This window comes from Canis lupus, chromosome 23 (genome assembly GCF_011100685.1).
Source record: "Canis lupus familiaris isolate Mischka breed German Shepherd chromosome 23, alternate assembly UU_Cfam_GSD_1.0, whole genome shotgun sequence".
Taxonomy (NCBI): domain Eukaryota; kingdom Metazoa; phylum Chordata; class Mammalia; order Carnivora; family Canidae; genus Canis; species Canis lupus.
In genome coordinates, this window is record NC_049244.1 from 45,857,553 (window position 1) to 45,875,987 (window position 18,435).

An 18,435-nucleotide genomic window follows, 5' to 3' on the forward strand; every position below is an offset into this window, starting at 1 on the left:
TGCCTCTCTCTCTCTCTCTCTCTCTGTGTGTCTCTCATGAATAAATAAATAAAATCTTAAAAAAAAAAAAAAAAAAAGAATTTCAGCCTGAAGAGTCCAGAGTTTAGAAACCTGGACCACTATAAACAGGAAAACACTGACTGCTATTACATGACATATTGACTGTGTCACCCCTTCATTAGACTTGCAGAGTGGAATGCACCCCAAGGCGGCAATGAGCCGCACGTCGGTGGGTCCACACAGCACTCCCATTGACCCTGCACACACGTCTGCGGCCTGCTGCCTCACACCATGGCCGGCTCTTATTTCCAGTGAGGGAGCCTGCACCTTTAGCATACCCCAAAGGAAGTAATTCACGGGCCCCGATCTGGGAGGGGTGCAGCTCTCTCCACACAGCCAGACCATCCGGGTTTGGAAGTAATCATACCAGCAATCAGTCCCTCACTGCTCCAGGGCAGCGGGGCGGTGTGCCATCCCGTGAGAGTTATTACAATGGCCTTTCCCTTGCCCACCAGACAGAGGCACTAATGGGTCACTTGAGATGACTAAGTATGGCAGATGTTCATCTTTGTTTCCAGGCTTGGTGGCCACTGTGACGGGTTGCATCGTGTCCCCCTGAAAAGATATTTTGAAGTCCTAACCTCTGGTACCTGTGAATGGGGCTTTGTTTAGCTATGGGTCTTTGCAGATGGAACCAAGTGCAGATAAGAGATCATTAGGTCATAATCCAAGAAGACTGGTATCCTTGGAGAAGAGGGACATTGGGACACAGGCTCGCAGAGAACGCTGGGACAGCCAACACGGGGCTGAAGGAAGGCCAAGGTTGGATGGCCACACTGGGGCCGGGGAGGAGGCAAGGAAGGATGCTCCCCTAGAGGCCGGGCTGGCTGATACCTGGGTTTTGAACTCTTAGCCTTCGGAACCGTGAGACAGTAAGTTGCTGTGGTTTTAACCATCTCATTGGCGGTAGATGGTTCCAGCAATCCTAGCAAAGGAACAGAGCTGCCCTAAGTGCTATTCCAGGTAAAAGAGCTCTTTGCCCGATTTGTTTTTTAAAGTAGATTCGCTGTCTTCCAGGCAAATCATCCTGTGGCTTATTACATCATTTATTAATAGGCAAAAATTTTAAAACTTCAAAATAGCATGAATTTAAAAATCACCTTGAAGCTAATGCCTAAATTGGAGCTCTCTCCTTTGAATTGCAGAACGGACGGTGGCCCGATGCTCGGCAAGGTCCTCAGGGAAGGCTCGAACAGGGTTATGAAGTCTTCTTTAAACTAAGTTTTTAAAAAGAGAGAACTGATGTCTGAGTAAGTGACATTTACCATGAAAACTGAGTACTGTTGGACTGATAAACATTTCTTACCTCCAGCTCACATAAAATACTCAGTTTTCGCTCTTTGGGATTAATTACCCATTTTTCTGAAAAGCATCAATTTGGAAGGAAAGTTTAAAACTTTTATAACGGTGTGCTCTACTTTCTCATCACCCACTACCCCCACCACCCCATCACATACTCACACAGACACACACACACACACACACACAGTTTAAATGCCCTGAAACCTTTTCACCCGGGCCTCGAGTATATTCTCAGGGGAGGGATTTTCTAGAGGAGGCGGGCCCTGTCCAGTTCAGGCTGGTTCCCCAGGGCCAGTTGGCCTTTGCCCTCAAAGGGAGGGAACTCCAAACATCCACTTACCTCTTAACTTAGAAGCCAGATTTTCATGTTCAGTATCCTTAGTTACAGAGGAGGTTTTTTTCCCTGTAAAATGAGTGCACGTTTGTCATCAGTTCTGACAGAGAAGGAAAGCGACGTAACGTAAAACAAGATATGCCTCTTGGAAAAATAAATACCCTTATTTGTGTTTGCTTTACCTTATACTTTTTTTTTTTTTTTGCCTTTTCCAAATAACCTTTTTATCAACAATGAGGACCAGAGGAAAGTCACCCTTGATGAGCACATTTAAGAGTGTTTCCTTGTTTCTTTCTGGTCCTAGACTACTGCAGAGATGCACATCTTGCTTGATTATAAATGTTGTGTTGCCAACTCTTGTTTTCTGCTTTTCTGAAGTACCGCTTTGTCTACCTTATGTCTGTTACTGTGTAGGAGATTTTTCAGGGGGAGGGGTGCTGAAGGTTCTAGTTTAAGACACTGAACTCAACTATGAGGATTATTCCCTCTGCAGATTCCAGGGCAGTGGTGGAAATGGGAAAGGTACCCATCGGCAACTTTGAATAAACATCTAGAAGATTTAGACTGATAGAATTGGAATAGGAAAACCAATCAGATCTACCTACAACAGGACAGAGGTAGTGGAAGGGAGCTGGCCTAGTTGTTCACGGAGCCAGTGCCAGCAAGGACTGCGGGTGAAGAAATAAGTGGGCTTCAGAAAATGATGCCCTTCCTATGTGGAGTATCTGAAAACATTTTAAATAAGTTTTAAGCATCTTGTCCAACAGAAATACCAGCACAGTATATAAAAAAAATGAATGCACAAAGATTTTTATTAAGGTATTCTTTGGGATCCCTGGGTGGCGCAGCGGTTTGGCGCCTGCCTTTGGCCCAGGGCGTGATCCCGGAGACCCGGGATCGAATCCCACATCGGGCTCCCGGTGCATGGAGCCTGCTTCTCCCTCTGCCTGTGTCTCTGCCTCCCTCTCTCTCTCTCTGTAACTATCATAAATAAATAAAAATTTAAAAAAATAAAAAAAAAGCAGAAAAAAAAAGGCATTCTTTGTTAATGGGGAGAGCTCAAAACATCAAACCAAACCGACTCTGAAATGTCTAGCAATCAGTTTTATTAGGTATAAGCCACAATAACTGTGTATAAGGGAATACTGCGCAGTTGTTCCAGTGAATCAGGTGGACCTTTCATGGCATGGAAAGATGCCCATGATACACTGCTAAGTAAAAAAAAAAATTAGAGACAAATTTGCCTATTGCTCACAGGAAATGTTGTTTCATAGACTTTCACCTTACAAACTATTAGAATTGATAAGAAATTTTTGCAAGGGGGGGCAGATACAAGCTTAATATATAGAAATCAATAATTTTCCTTCGCATTGACAATAATTAAAAAAATAAAACCGGGAAAAAAGTGTCCAATTGTTACATCAGTACAACTACAACTCCTAGGAATAAACTCGTAAGAGCTGCATGAGTCCTCTATGGGAAAAAGAAAAACTATGAGAGGAGACCTGGAAGAAATGGAGAGGCACATCTAGGTTCACGAGGTTCCTGCTTGGTGCAGACCAATGGCCATGAGACGAGGTGGCCCAAGCACCTTCCTTGGTAGCCTCGGTAAACAAACCGAAATCTGCCATAGTCAATTCCTGTAAATGCCTCAAAGTTAAGAATAGCCAACCTGAAAACAGCCAACCAGGCTTTCCCAAATAACTCAACTCTTTAGACTATACTATAGCCAATCAAAAAATTTCCTTGTTTTGCTCTGGTGTCTTCTCTGTCAAAAGCTCTGGCCTCACTCCTGTCTGGGGAGTGCTTCTATCTCCTGTCTGGCACTGCTCTGTTTCAATCCACATTTGCTCAAACTTAGAAATCTGAAAATGCCTGTTTGTCTTTTAACACTGCTAGGCCAGGGCCACAAAACAACTCGTCAGAGGCCATTGAAAAATCCCATCAGATTTACATTGACTGTGTGGGTTCATCTGGGGATTATTAACAACTTTTTAATATTTGGTTCATTTTTTAGGTTAGATTTTGTCAGTCTTCTGGGCAAACCCTCTAGCATCTTTTCACTTTGTTCCCATTGAATGAGCTTGGTTCTCAGTTGATCCTTTGGCTCTCTCTCTCCTCAGATTCTCCTCCTACTTACCTTGCTGCAGCCACACCCACTGTCCCCTGGTTCTAGGAGGAGATGCTTGCTAGTCCCAATGCCTGCCCCCAGAGATCATCCTGGCTTGTTCACCCACCTCCTTGAAGCCTTTGCTCAAATATTTTAGCTTCTCAGTGAAGATTTCCCTGAGCACCCTATGTAACCTTGAACCCCTCCCACCCAACAAATCCTGTCCCTTTCCTTTGCTTTTTCTTCTCAGCACTTCTATTGCCTAATCTACTATATATTTGCTTATTTTATGTATTATCTATCTCACCATCACCTCTACCTTCCACACTTTAATACCAGATCACTAAGACAGGGGTTTTGTTTTTCTCCATCGCCATTTTCCTAGAACAGGGTTTGGACAATGACAGGCGCTTGGCATGTGCTAAGGTGCTCAACAAGCATCTGATGAATAAGTGACATAATATAAAACAAACAGAAAAGGTAAAAGGAAAGGCTATTCATAATTACTTACCCTGGGATAAATTACAATTTTAATTTTTGTATTGTTTATTTCCTAATGGTTGACATTTAGAAACAGAAGTGCATATCACTTCTTAATAAAAAATGAAGCTATGTATCAAGATATAATGGAGAACATAAATGTTGGCATTTATTACAGACTAGGGGCCAAAGAGTTTAAATATTTAATCTCATTTTGATCTTCATAACAATTCTGTGACTGAGGTATTATTCTTATTACCGACACATGAAGATTCTGAGACTCCTTGGAGCTAAGATTTCATGCCCTGGCATCTCCATGTCAGTTTGCGTTGGGCTGGGATTCAAACCCGGCTCTCCCACCACCTCTTACCACCATGCTCATTCCAATGTGCAAGCCTATCTCCCAGTTAAAGCTAAGAAATCAAACTACTCACTCCTCTGCCTTCTGCCAGAAAGTTCTTGAAGCCAGCTTTCTTCTGTTTGCACTGATGTTGGAATTCCTGGATACAAAGTGTGATACATAGTCCTGAAGTTTAGACAAAGTGTTAGTTTTGAGTATACCTATGTAGTTGTTAGCAGTTCTTCCAAATATAGCACATTTTAACGGTCAACGCACCTACATGAGAAGATCGTGGTTTCTATTTGAAATGTTTTCTTCCATTCTTATCTCTCAGTAAAGTCAGGCACAGTGTGTTTGCATCATAGGGAAAGTACTCCTTCCTAAGCCCCAGAGGCTCCCAGTACCATATTTTTCCCTGTAGGGAATAAATTACTACAACTTTCTCTGTGCATGTGTGTTGGTGGTGGCAGTGACGGTGCGTGTGTTTAAACATTTACTTGAATTTCAATGAGACATTTTGCTCATTTTATGTAAGTAATCTCTATACCCAGTGTGGGGCTCAAATGCACAGCCCTGAGATCAAGAGCCGTATGCTCCTCTGACTAAGCCAGCCAGGTGCCTCAATTAAATAGTTTAAAAAAAATAATACAACCTTTTTTTTTAAAGGGTTGAAGTTAAATGCATTGTAACCAAACAACTTGTATTCTTTCTACAAGTGGTTCAGTCACTTGCATTATCACTGACATGACAGGAAGGCAGACATGGACTTTCACTAGTTAAAATGACTGTTAATTGGTAACAAGTAAATAATTATTGCTTCAAGTTCCTTTGCCTCTTTGAATTTCAGGTTTTTAAATAATTTGCTGGATCTTATAAAATTATCAAATCCTTTTCAAATGAATGAGTCAGATTTAGGGCTGTGTCCGCCCCGTTTTTTTATTTTTTATTTTTATTTTTTATTTTTTACCATTTTTCGTTTTCTTAGGTCTCCACCTTCCTTTTTTTAATGCTTGGTTCCTTGGCATCTTGCAGCAGTGGGTTGTTTTAATTCTGAGATGACTGTGTCTTTTAATAAGTGAAGAATAGCTCTGCTGAAGCCACCTGTGCAAGTCTCTGGGGGATTCCTATTTATCTAAGCTCCCAGAGAGACAAGTTACAGGGACCAAGCGTTAAGGTGTAGAGCAATCCCTAGACAATGTTTAACGTTTGGCTTTTTTCCCAATTCAATGGTTAGCAACATCGATACATTATTCATCAAGGTCTTTTTGCCTTCCTCAAACCAACACCAAAGCTTGTTCCTGAAATTCTGTGTAAAGTTGGCAGGTGACTGAGGGTAACAGAATTGACACTGAGAACTTACTATGCAGTAGTACCTTCAGAGTAGTTGCTTTACTCACATTATTTCATTCATATTCACAAAAACTAATCAAGGCATCTATTAATATTCCCTTTCTACCAGCAAGGAAACTGAGGCTCTAGGGAACTTCTGAAAAATTGCATGTGGCAGATACAGATGAGGCCTGGACCTATTCGGCTTCAAAACCTGTGTTTCTCCACATTCATCTCACCACCTACAGTTGATCCCATTTTCAACCAGAAAGGTAATAAACAATAGTAATTAAAGTAATTAAAAAACAGAAAGTGAAACCCTCTTGCACTGTTGCACTGAATGCAAATTGGTGCAGCCACTCTGGAAAATAGTGTGGAGGTTCCTCAAAGAGTTAAAAACAGAACTGCCCTATGACCCACCAATTGCACTACTGGGTATTTACCCCAAAGATACAGATGTAGTGAAACAGTGGGACACCTGCCCCCCAATGTTCACAGCAGCAATGTCCACGGTAGCCAAACTGTGGAAGTAGCCTTGATGTCCTTTGACAGATGACTGGATAAAGAAGATGTGGTCTCTATATACAGTGGAATATTACTCAGCCATCAGAAAGGATGAATACCCGCCATTTGCTTTGATGTGGATGAACTGGAGGGTATTATGCTGAGTGAAGTAAGTCAATCAGAGAAGGACAATCATCATATGGTCTCACTCATACGGGGGATATAATAAATAGTGAAAGGGATTATAAAGGAAAGGAGTGGGAAAAATTAGAGAGGGAGACAAACCATGAAAGGCTCCTAAATCTGGGAAACGAACAAAGGGTTGGGAAGGAGAGGTGGGCACAGGTTGGGGTGACTGGGTGATGGGCACTGAGGGGGGCACTTGACCAGATGAGCATTGGGTGTTATACTGTATACTGGCAAATCGAACTTCAATAAAAAAAAAAAAAACCTTTCCAAATTTTTACAGGAAAAAAACTAGGCGAGCCAGTATCGATTGCATTTTTACGGCTTCTTAAGGGCAGATTTCCTTAAAAACACCATCTTACCAAATTCACCAGAGAATGCTTTGAAATATAAAAGAAGCATCTTCTTAACAAGATTTATGAGGAGGAATTAAAAATTTGATCATGTAAAGAGATGTTCCCCTACAATAGGAAGTTCGGGTCAAGATGTCAGTGGAGTACCCAACTCTCCTCCCCTTCCTTTCCAAGGTCTTCCTGAAATAACACAGACAAACAAAACAAATGAAAAAGATAACCCTGGAAAATAAGAAAGGTGTCATCCGTAGACAAATAATACCGAAGTCCTTAAGGAACAAAAAGAAATGGCTTTAGTTTGATGGAAAACCAGAGTGCAGACCACTACAGCTCAAGACAAGAGAGGTAAGCAAAGTTCTTCTGGGAAGTTCCTGGCTCAGGCTCAACCAAATGCAGAGAGGAGGGACCTGGGACTGCCATCGGAGGAGTTCGAGAAGTTAATTCAAAGCAGTGGGCCAGGCAGGCAAACCCCTTCTTCTCCCCTCATACAGGGGCAGTTGTTTTTATTTACAGATGAAGCCCAAAGAACTGCTTTCTACAGAGTGGGCAGCGTCTCTAAGGAGTTTTTAGGTCAGAAAGAGAAGCAGAGCACAGCATGAGGTTACGCAGGACCTGCCTAATAGGCTCGGATGAGAAAGGAGGAAGGCACATGCCACCTAGAAATAAACTTCACAGAGAACTCCAACCACACAGCGACATTCCTCATCCCAACCCCAGTTATAGTCGGTATCTACCTGCCTGCTTCCTGCCGACACTCCACCAGAGGCTGGCTCTGACGTCCCCCATCCACTGGCTCTGACGTCCCCCATCCACTGGCTCTGACGTCCCCCATCCACTCACTAGGGCTCACAACCTGCCAGGCCAGCCCTGGGAGGAGCTACTCAGCTGCAGAAATGACTCCATCCCGGCTACCTACTGGATAAACAGGACTAATCCTGGAAAAAAAAAAAAACAACTTAGAAGAACAAAAAAGAACTTGATTTTTATTTGAGCACTCTGAAAAGAGATTTAAGAGCAACAGTGATTTGAACAGAAACAGAGAACAAGACCTGGCTTCTGGGAAATGACAAATAGGAATACCAAGGTAAGATTTCTTGTTCAAGGGCTGTATATTATCATATAAACACCCAACAGCTTGAAGCCGTCCAAGAGGGGCCACGGCTATCCAGGAGGGGTTCTGAAGGAAAGAACAGAGACAAATGAAGGGAAGGAAGTAATCCCATATCGCTGGTGTCTGGGACTCAGAATGATCAGCAGTACGGAGTACTAGAAGTCAAAGAACCAATGCCCTCTGAGCTCTGAGGAAAGGGGCTTTAAATGTATTCTTTTATGCCAGGTTGTGATTAATTAAGGATGAGGGTAAAGTGAAGAAACCTCCAGACAGGACTACCCACAAGATCTGCATGAGATAATTACCTGAGGAGTTTGTCCAGCAAACAGAGAAGGAATCGAAGCAAGCAAGCACTATGGGAATCAAGGAACGGTGGCCACTGAACCCAGCTCAGGAAAGCTGAAGACACTTAACAACTGAGAGTTGACAAGTTCCCTTTTAGGAGCAAGTTTTACTGACATAGGATTTTGGGTGTTTTTTGTTTTATTATTATTATTTTTTTATATTTTGAGTGTGCACGAATACAATCACATTGTTGGGTTCTCAGCATCAAATTATATTGTTGATAGATTTTCAGTTTTTAGAATCAACCTGTACTGAGTTAACTATGTAAAAACATAATATGAACATAATAAAACTTGGCAAAATAATGACTTTGTGTGAATATATATTACACATTAATATAGTTTGTTATGAAATGTGTATGATTTGTTGTTAATTGGGGGAGAAAGGGGTGAGAGGATAGAAGAAAGTAGAAGTGCATTAGTGTGTTAACTTCATAATGAGTTAGTAGATAGTTGCTAAAGTTGAGAAATCAGATAGTAGAGGTTTAAATAAAGTCCTAAAGGCTAGAAAACCTAAAAAATAACAAATACCAAAAATGAAGAGGGGGGGAATTAGTATGAGTTATATTTCTCATCTTTCATGGGTAGGAAGCCTATAATTATGGCAAAAATTGATAAATCAGGGAATGAAAATGTGCTGTTTAGAATAATATTGGAGGGGTGGCTGGCTTGCCAAAATCAGTAGGGCATGCCACCCTTGACCTCGGAGGTGTGAGTTTGAGCCACTTGGGTGAAGAGATTACTTAAAAATAAAATTATAATAGAAACAAACTGTTAGCAATATGTTAACTGGGGATTGGGGCTGTGGTGATGAAGAAGGGCATGGAGATTTTTAATTTTATGCCTTTGTATCCTTTCATACTTAACCATGTGCATGTTACTTTTTTCTTAAAAAGTTGAATTAAAAGGACAGAAGAGCCCTCCTCATGCTTAAGAATTTAAAAGTTGCTTGTGAAAGCAAAGCTTAGGTGAATGGTCATTCAAGATTGTGGACTCAGGTTTGCTGTGAGATTTCAGGGAAGATTCATAAAGATGTTCCAAAAAGTATTTCTCTGGTGTCTTCCTGTGCCTGAGGGCTAATAGCAATAACAATAGTAAGAAAAAGGGAGGGGGAGACCGAAATTTCCAGTGTCCTTCACGGAAGGCGTCTCTGATCATTGTCTCAGCCAGCAGAGCCCTCCACCTCGAATGTTCACAGCCCTTGTTCCTGTACCCCTGGCACAGTGTTATCATTTCATGTTATATTAAGTGGACGGGCCACGTCCGCAGGTAGATGGACAAGGGACCTCGTCTCAATCTCCGAAGTGTCTAACAGCATGGTTTTTCCAAAAAAACCTTTGTGGATAAATAAATTCGTTATAAGCGCCCCGGATCATTTGACTCTACTTGCAGACGTGTTCATCCAAGAGGTAACCAACACCAGCTTCAAAAAAATAATAAGAAAACAAAACATTTTCTTACCGATCTAAATTCATTCCAGGCAGGTCTTTCCGAAATGTCTGAAATATTTTAGGAAAATCTGTTGAAGGAGACATCAAAAGATGTAGCCCCTGCCTCTGAATCAGCGGTTCACAAAAGGCCAAGTTGTGCCCCCCTCCCTAGGCCTCGGGCCCCAGGAGACCTCTGGCAACATCTGAGGACATTTTTTGATGCTTACAAAGCGGATGTGGGGGGGGAGTGGGGGCTCGGGGCCAGAGGCAGGCCATCTTCCAACCTCGGCCCGACAGCAATGTCAGTCCTGGGAGGTGGAGAATCCTCGAAACAACTGCGCTAGCGCAGTGGCCAGCGCGGCCTCCCGACCGGGGCGGGCACCGGGCCTGCAGGTGCACCAGGCGCTTCCCTGACGCCCTAACTCGGGAGCGGGCGGGACTGGGGGGGGGGGATGCGGGGGCGCGGGGGCGCGGGGCCCCTACTTCTCTGGGACCAGGTGCTGGACCCCGCGCTGCTGCTCGGCGTCTCGCTCCAGGACCCGCTGGGCGACGCGCTGAGCGGAGGCGTCGGGCTCAGGCTGGGGCTGGCGACGCTGGCCAGGCGGGGCAGGAGGGGCTCGGAGCCCTCGACGCTGCTGTCCCCGAAGGCCGCGGCCCCCCAGAGGTACGCATCGCTGAACGCCCCGTGCGCCTCCAGCGTCCTCTCCGCAGCCTCCACCAACTCCACCTTCTGCTGCGTCTCCACCTCCTCCACCTCCACCTCCTCCACCTCCACCTCCTCCTCCTCCACCTCCTCCTCCTCCACCTCCACCTCCACCTCTACATCCTCCACCACCTCCACCTCCTCCTCCTCCTCCTCTACGTCCTCCACCACCTCTACATCCTCCTCCCCCTCCTCCACCTCCTCTTCCTCCTCCTCCCCCTCCTCCACGTCCTCCTCCACGTCCTCCTCCTCCTCCTCTTCCCCCTCCCGGCCCTCCTCCTCCGGCTTTCTGAAGCCAGGACTCGAGTACAGGTTGGCCATGGCTGCGGGGAGCAGGGCTGCCGCTAGCGCAGTGGCCAGCGCGGCCTCCCGACCGGGGCGGGCCAGAGCGCGCAGGCCGGGTGTGTCTGTCTCCCTGGGCAACGCCCGTCTGCGCCCGAGCCCCCGGTTTTAAAGGGGCAGGACCCCCTCGCCGTGGGCCCCCCGCCTTCTCTCTCCTTCTCTCTCCTTCTCTCCCGGGCTCCGGGTCCTCGCTGCGCCTCCCAGCGGGTGGGTGTGCAGGCAGGGGCTCCTGGGGATCCCCCCCCCAGGCCACCTGCTATTTTGGGTTTTGAGTAGGCACCTGCTGCTGGGAACTCACAATCAAACTTTATTACAAAAAGAGGTCCCGGCCCTGTACTTTGACAACTTGATTTTTAAATTGCATTTATCTTGATTAATGAGATTTAAAAAAAAAAAAGATGTTTTTTATTCATTCATCAGTGACACAGGCAGAGGGAGAGCAGGCTCCCTGCAGGGAGCCCGACACAGAACTTGATCCCAGGACCCTGGGGTCACGACCTGAGCCGAAGGCAGATGCTCAACCTCTGAGCCATCCCGGTGCCCCAATTAATGAGATTTTTTTTTCCAATTAATGAGATTTTTGTACCCTTCCAGTCTTGTGCCTGAGATGGGTGCTTCGCTCTAGTTGTGAGGCCTGGTACCACCTGTGTCTTCCTGGGGGCTTTGCTTTCAGTTCATTGCACTTTTGTAAAATATGTGTACACACACAAAACATTTGTATACAGAATAATATGTAAGGGACGTCCACTCACTTACCACCCAGATTGGAACACACATCTTCACTGCAGAGTTCAGCTTCCTTTTTTTTTTCTTTTATGATTTTATTTATTTATTCATGAGAGACAGAGAAAGAGAGAGAGAGAGGAGAGAAAGAGGCAGAAGCAGGCTCCATGCAGGAAACCTGATGTGGGACTTGATCCCTGGACCCCCGGATCATGCCCTGAGCCAAAGGCAGACGCTCAACCGCTGAGCCACCCAGGCGTCCCTCAGCTTCCTTTTAAAGCCTCTCAAGTCTGAGAAATGTTCCTGGTGGGATGAATTGGGCTTTTGCTGTTTGACTTCACTTGTAAGGCAGGGGAACAGGGGAGCGCAAACCGAGATTCCCTGTGGCTGAGGCCATTGGGTGTTGTTCCAAGGGTGGGGCCTGACCCCTGCATTAAGTGAGCAGGGTTAGGCCTAGAAGTCTCCGGATGTGATCTCTGTTAAATCAGTTGACCACGTTCACCGTCAGTTTCTCTGGGGGTAAATTGGTGGGAATAATACTACTTTACCCCTAAAATGTTTGTAGATATCAGTGAATGTGAAATGGGAGCCTATCACCATCTGTGCATTCAGCCAAAGACCACCCTGGGAACACACCCAGAGTTAAATAGGTTGTCACCAATTATAGCCAGGTGTCTTAGGAAGAGCATGGTGGAAAGAACCTATAGGGTGAGGATGGTTAGACTCGGTTAGATGATTTGGGAGAAGGTCTAAACAAGCCAGGTTTTGCTCTGAATCGGACGCTGTCAGACAGTGGGGGTAGTAGTTTGTGGTGGCTCAGTGACCTTATTTTTGTGATTAGACAAAATTACCAAGTGGCTTTGTTTAATTGCAATTTTATCCTGGTGTCAGAGTAGTGTTTTACTTAGTTTGGGCTGCTGTATCAAAATACCATAAACAGGAGGGTTTAGAAGCAACGGAAATTTATTCTCACAGTGCTAGAGGCTGAGAAGAACAAGATCAGGCTGGCTTGATGTGGATCTAGTGAGAAGCTGCTTCCTGGTTCCCACATGTCCCTGCGCCTCCGACTATTGGCTCTGTCCTCAGGCAGCAGAAGGAACACGGGAACCCCTAGGGGCCTCTTTTAGAAGAGCCCTAATCCTATTCATGAGGACTCTCCCCTTGTGACCTAATCACCTCCCAAAGGCCTCACCACCAAATACCATCACAATGGAAATTAGGTTTCAGCATAAGAATTTTAAGAGGACAGATTCAGTCCATGGCTTTTTTTTTTTTTTTTGGAAGATTGTATTTATTAACTTGAGAGAGAGAGTGTGTGAACAGGGGAGAGGGGGAGAGGGAGAGGGAGAAGCAGACTCCCTGTTGAGCGCGGAGCTCAGTGCGAGGATCCCAGGATTGATGCTGGGCTCCATCCGAGGACCCTGGGGTCAGGGCCCGAGCCGAAGGAAGACACTTAACCGACTGAGCCCCCCAGGTGTCCCTCAGTCTACAGCATCTTGTCTGAGGCTGTTATTCTTCCAGAATGTTTCTGTCCAACAGGAAAAACGAAACGGCCTGGCTGTGTCAGACCAGCTTGTGGTAATAACGAGACCTAGCTGTGAATACTGGGTCAGTTCCTGCTGCAGGGACTTCCATTATGAGCTTTCCAGCCCAGAAGACTTGTACTCACAGGGCTCTCAAGGGAGCAGGAAGTGAGAAGTTAGGTATCTGGAATCACTGCGCAATATGACAAATATTTAACAAGCTCTATGAGCTAGCCCTCTGCTGGGGGCTGGGCCATGGCGTTGACAGGACAGCACCTGCACCTTGGGCAGGAGTCTGGCCAGCTATGGGGCACTGGGACAGACCGGGGCAGGTGAAGGCACAAGACCGCCCAAGCACTCCAGAGAATCAGAGAAAAAAAATCCACAGAAAATTGTGAGAAGAAGGAGGGAACCTCGTAGGCTAGCAGAGCAGTTGGTACAGATGAGAGAAGATAGTTGAGCTGTTCTGGAAGGAAGGGTAAAATGCGGGTGTTTGGAGAGGAGGTCAAAAACATGCGAAAGCCTGCCAGCAGGCTCAGGGCAGGAAAGAGGGCTGGCACAGGGGAGTGCGGTAGAGAGGTCGAGGCACAAATAGGATAAGTGGTATTTAAAAAAAAAAAAGTGGTATTTTATTTCTGGGCAATAAAAGCATTTCGATGCTGGAAGGGACCTCAGAGGTCATGAAATTCGCCAGCTACGGGTACATGGGGAGGTGACTTGTTCCAGGGGAGGCAAGCGGAATGGAAATGAGGACGTGGAGGGCGGGGGAGCTGGGGGAGGAGGAGAGGGCAAGGGTCAAAGTGCTGGTGCTTATTCTGAGTTGCCTGCCTTCAGCTCGGTACACCCACGGTCACAGCGTTTTCTCAGTGGCGTAGTGAATTCATATATTTTTAAAAACATTTTATTTATTTATTTATGAGAGATAAGGAGAGAGGCAGAGGCTCAGGCAGAGGGAGAGGCAGGCCTCCTGCGGGGAGCCCGATGGGGGACTCGATCCCTGGGATCAGGCCCAGAGCCAAAGGCAGACGCTCAACCACTGAGCCACCCAGGCGCCCCTACTGAATTCATTTTTAAGTCAGCCCTATTTAGAGCCTTTGCGAAGGCCTTTTTGAAAGTCTTAAGACTCTCTTCCCTTGGATCCATTTACTCTGCAAAAAAAAAAAGTTGATTTCCCCTTAATGGAACATCATTCTCTGTTTGGGCCGATCAGAGACAAGACGGCACCGGGCCATGATTGTACCCCCACCCCCGCCCTCTCCAGGTGCTCTCGGAAATTGTGAGCCTGGGCTTGGACAACCAGACACCGTCACCCCTCACTAACGGACTCTGAGCTTGTTCAGCCTCGGCGCCTTGATCTGAGGGTTCTGATCTGCCTAATTCACGGGGCTATCTTGAGATGCAACTGAATTATTATTATTATTATTATTTTAAATTTATTTATTTATTTATGATAGTCACACACACAGAGAGAGAGAGAGAGAGGCAGAGACACAGGCAGAGGGAGAAGCAGGCTCCATGCACCGGGAGCCTGACGTGGGATTCGATCCCGGGTCTCCAGGATCGCGCCCTGGGCCAAAGGCAGGCGCTAAACCGCTGCGCCACCCAGGGATCCCCTGAATTATTATTTTTATACGTATGTTATTAACATATTTTCTTATGGAGGACTAATCTTATATTTTACTCTCCTTTTGTTTTTTTTTTATTTTATTTTTAAAAAAGGACTCCTTTATTTACCTGAAAGAGAGCACGTGCACACGAGAGTGAGGGCGGTGGGGGGAGCTGAGGGCCAGGGAGAGGAGCAGACTCCCCGCTGAGCGTGGAGCTGGATGTGGGGCTCAATCCCAGGACCCTGAGATCACGACCTGAGCCAAAATCAGGAGTCGGTCGCTTAACCGACCGAGCCACCCAGGTGCCCCTTGTACTTTCCTTTTAGAATCACATAGTTTCGTTTAGAAAATAATGTTACTTTTACAATCTGTAAAATGTTTTCATGTGCTTCCAGTGCTAAGTCCACTTAGCTTTTTTCCCCACCAACAGTAGCGTCCTAGGTAGTTGTTGTCATCATCTGGAATATGGTTTCTCTTTCTATGTAGCATTGTCGCTCTGAAAACTGACATGAATGCATCCACTCTGAGAGAGCAAGAGAGGATTTTTTTGCCCAGTGCAAACATTCGCCTGCAGGATATTTTGGTAGGCAGCTCTCAGTCCAGAAAGAAAGCATCGGGGTCCCCTCAGAATGCTTTTTTTAAACTAAGCGTGGCTCTCATTCATGGTGGAGGGACGAGCACAAAGAACCACGCAGCCTTGAGGAGGGCTGGCGACGAATGAGCCCGGCTGCGTTAGTGTCTTAGTCCATTCAGGCTGCGATAACCAAATAACCACCCACTGGGTGGCTTAGAAACAGCAGGCCTTTATTTCTCACGGTTCTAGAAACTTGGAAGTCCACCATCCAGGTGGTGGCAGATTTGGTGTCTGGTGAGGGCCTGCTTCCAGGTTCATAGACCTCTGGGTTTTGTTTTTGTTTTTGCTCTCTCTTCGGGGGGTGGAAGGGGAAGAGGGCTCTGTGGGGTCTTTTAGAAGAACAGGAATCCCCTTCACAAGCACCCCCCCCCCCTCAGGGCCCAAGCACCTCCTCCCAAAGCCCTGACCTCCTGATTCCACCGTGTTGGGCTTGATGTAGTATTTCCCCAGAAGACTTTAGGGGGCACACAAGCGTTCCGACCGTGACAATCAGCTATGAGGGCAATCTCCGTAAATGTCAGGTCCCCCTCCTTTCCTACAAGCTCCTTTTGCAAGATGATTTCTGAGAGCATGTTTAATGCCTCTTAATTGGCAGCGACATCCACTTTATCTTTCCCTTTAATATTTTACATCCAGGGATCCCTGGGTGGCACAGCTGTTTGGCGCCTGCCTTTGGCCCCGGGCGCGATCCTGGAGACCCGGGATCGAATCCCACGTCGGGCTCCCGGTGCATGGAGCCTGCTTCTCCCTCTGCCTGTGTCTCTGCCTCTCTCTCTCTCTCTCTCTGTGACTATCATAAATAAATTAAAAAAAAAATTTTACATCCAGTGCTATCCCTGGTTGCTATGCATGCAGCAGAGCCGGCCTTGGGAAAGGTGCCGCAGCCGACACTTGCCTCTACCCCCAAGTCCCTAAAGCCCCCTGCTCTCTCCTCCCTGGTTTCACATCTTCTCACTAGTTGTTTTGAGCTCAAGCCCGGCTGTACGGCCCTGTTGCCTCCACCCCTTTCAATCTCTAAGGGACAAAGGAAGGCTGACGACCGCCTGTATCGGTGGCCAGGGCTGCCGTCGCCCAACACCACAGACTGGCTGACCGAGACGACAGAAATGCGTCTTCTCGCAGTTGTAGAGGCCAGAAGTCATGACCAAGGAGCCAGTGAATTTGGTTTCTGGGGCGAGCCCTCGTCCCGGCTTGCAGGCGGCTGCTTGGCCTTTCCCGTGAGTCGTGTGAGCACAGTGGAGTCGGGTGGGCTCTCTGGCCTCTCCTCCCCCATCGGACCAGGGCCCCACCTCCACCTGTAAGCAGCCCCAGGATTAGGATGTCAACCTCTGGAATTTGGGGAGGCCACAAACTTTCAGGGCACAGCATGCGCCTTGAAGGAGACACCCGAGGCGCCAAGGTTTCAGGTGCGCCGCTGTGCCACAGGGGGTGGCCGAGGCCTGGGGACACACTAGGGGTTCTTGGTGACTGGACTGGACAGGCCCCTTCAGGCACAGGGTGGACGTGTGCTCATCCTTCAGCGCTTTGTGTTCCTTTGGGTCCTCCAAGAGGAAAAGGCCAAGCTGGGGCAACGCCTGAGAAGAAAAGGCCCAGGAGGGCCGAAGAGGCTGGGCGTCCCACCGGCCTGCGTTGCGGGTCTGCGTGCGGGGCCGGAGAGGGGGAAGGCAGGCCGGCAGGCTCCGGGGAGCGCGTTAGCCAGCAGTCGGGGCCCCCGGAGGTCTGGCAGAGCCGCCGGGAGTGCCCGAGCCAGAGCCAGCGTGCGCCTGCAGGAACGTGCCCGCCCGGGCACCCCCGTCGCCGGCCTTTGGCTGGGGGTGCAGGCCTCGGGGTGGATGTGGAAGTGGGGTCGCCCGGCCGCAGCGGGGCCCCCGTCTCCCGCCCTCCTCCCTGGCCCTGGTGGCGTTAGTAAAACGGGTAAGGGCATGGTTCAAGGAGCGGGGCTCCTTGGGTTTAAATCCTGGCCTGGATCCTGACCAGCCGCCTGACCCGGGACACCTCGCTTCTCCGTGCCTCAGTCTCCCCATCTGTAAAATGGGAGCAGTATGGGATCCTCCTGACATGCCCATGAGGTGGGCGCTGGAATCCTCCCCACCGATCTTACAGGCCAGTCACGAGGGCTCAATGAGTTAACATAGTAAAAACCTGGACCAGCTCCTGGCACATTGTCCCGACTGCATTATCTATTTACATCTGTGATTGTCCGCTGTCTTGGAATTAGTCGGAATTGCAGGAACAGTGGATGGGGGCGGCCCTGTGGATGCCTCTTTCAAAGCTTGTCAGTGATCCAAAAAATCAGTGGGATTGAGAAAAAAGGGATTTTTATTTATTTATGACACACACACACAGAGGCAGAGACACAGGCAGAGGGAGAAGCAGGCCTCCCGCAAGGAGCCCGATATGGGACTCGAACCTGGATCCCGGGATCACACCCTGAGCCAAAGGCAGACACTCAACCCCTGAGCCACCCAGGCGTCCCCAAAAAAGAGATTTAAAGGTATAGATAAGAAGTACTCAAGTGTATTTATGGCCTGAGAAGGAAGTGGGAGGTTGATTGTAAACTGCTTGTTGGATGGGACTCCCCTCCACTTGTTAGCTCCGTATCATCCCAGTGGCTTTTAGCAAATGAGCAACTGAGTAAGTGCCAGCTGACCCTATAATAGGAATGATCTATGCAGGAGAAGTGTGGAGGTGCACCTGTGAGCAGACGAGCTACAGCCAGGGTCTCTCTTTGCTTTCTGGATTACAGTGTTTCATCCTTCGCCACAAGGAACTGTTGACAATGCATCGGGCCTTGGACTTGCAGGAGGGTCTGGCCATGGGGTGCGGAAGTCTTGCTGCATTTCCCAGGGTGAGCTTAATGAGGAGAGGAAGGCCTGTTTGTAGGGAAGAGGCCCTTAGGGCGTGTTTCAGGGCTCTGTCCTGTCAGGGACTTCTGGAGGTGGATGGGTCAGCTGGGGTTTAGGCATAGGCTGACTTAGTAAGCCACGGCCCCTGCCTCTCCAGCTGTGTCTTGTGAGATC

The 18,435-nt window shown here is 47.5% G+C and overlaps 1 protein-coding gene and 1 long non-coding RNA gene across 5 annotated transcripts in view; one reads left to right on the forward strand and one right to left on the reverse strand.

The window, feature by feature from the left end:
- The window catches only part of ERICH6 (glutamate rich 6), a 31,491-nt gene extending 21,044 nt beyond the window's left edge, over positions 1 to 10,447 (reverse strand). Inside the window, exons 1-6 of one of the 2 annotated variants that reach the window (XM_038571211.1) lie at positions 10,367 to 10,447; positions 9,915 to 9,952; positions 4,721 to 4,812; positions 1,703 to 1,765; positions 1,367 to 1,422; positions 1,161 to 1,277 (exon numbers count right to left, since the gene is read on the reverse strand). In XM_038571211.1, coding sequence (XP_038427139.1) covers positions 1,161 to 1,277; positions 1,367 to 1,422; positions 1,703 to 1,765; positions 4,721 to 4,812; positions 9,915 to 9,928 — 342 coding nt within the window. In that variant the 5' untranslated portion in view covers positions 9,929 to 9,952; positions 10,367 to 10,447. Of the gene's footprint in view, positions 1 to 1,160; positions 1,278 to 1,366; positions 1,423 to 1,702; positions 1,766 to 4,720; positions 4,813 to 7,732; positions 7,865 to 9,914; positions 9,953 to 10,366 lie in introns of those variants that run through there. The other variant, XM_038571210.1, reaches the window with a different exon arrangement.
- LOC106557651 lies at positions 46 to 8,759 on the forward strand. 3 transcript variants are annotated; one of them, XR_005377200.1, is made up of 4 exons: positions 46 to 1,023; positions 1,206 to 1,310; positions 6,086 to 6,227; positions 6,929 to 8,759. It is a non-coding gene; the product is annotated as an uncharacterized LOC106557651 (long non-coding RNA). The 3 variants fall into 3 exon arrangements; XR_005377201.1 differs by having other exon boundaries at positions 7,173 to 8,759; XR_005377202.1 differs by having other exon boundaries at positions 46 to 932.
- Positions 10,448 to 18,435: the final 7,988 nt, after the last annotated feature.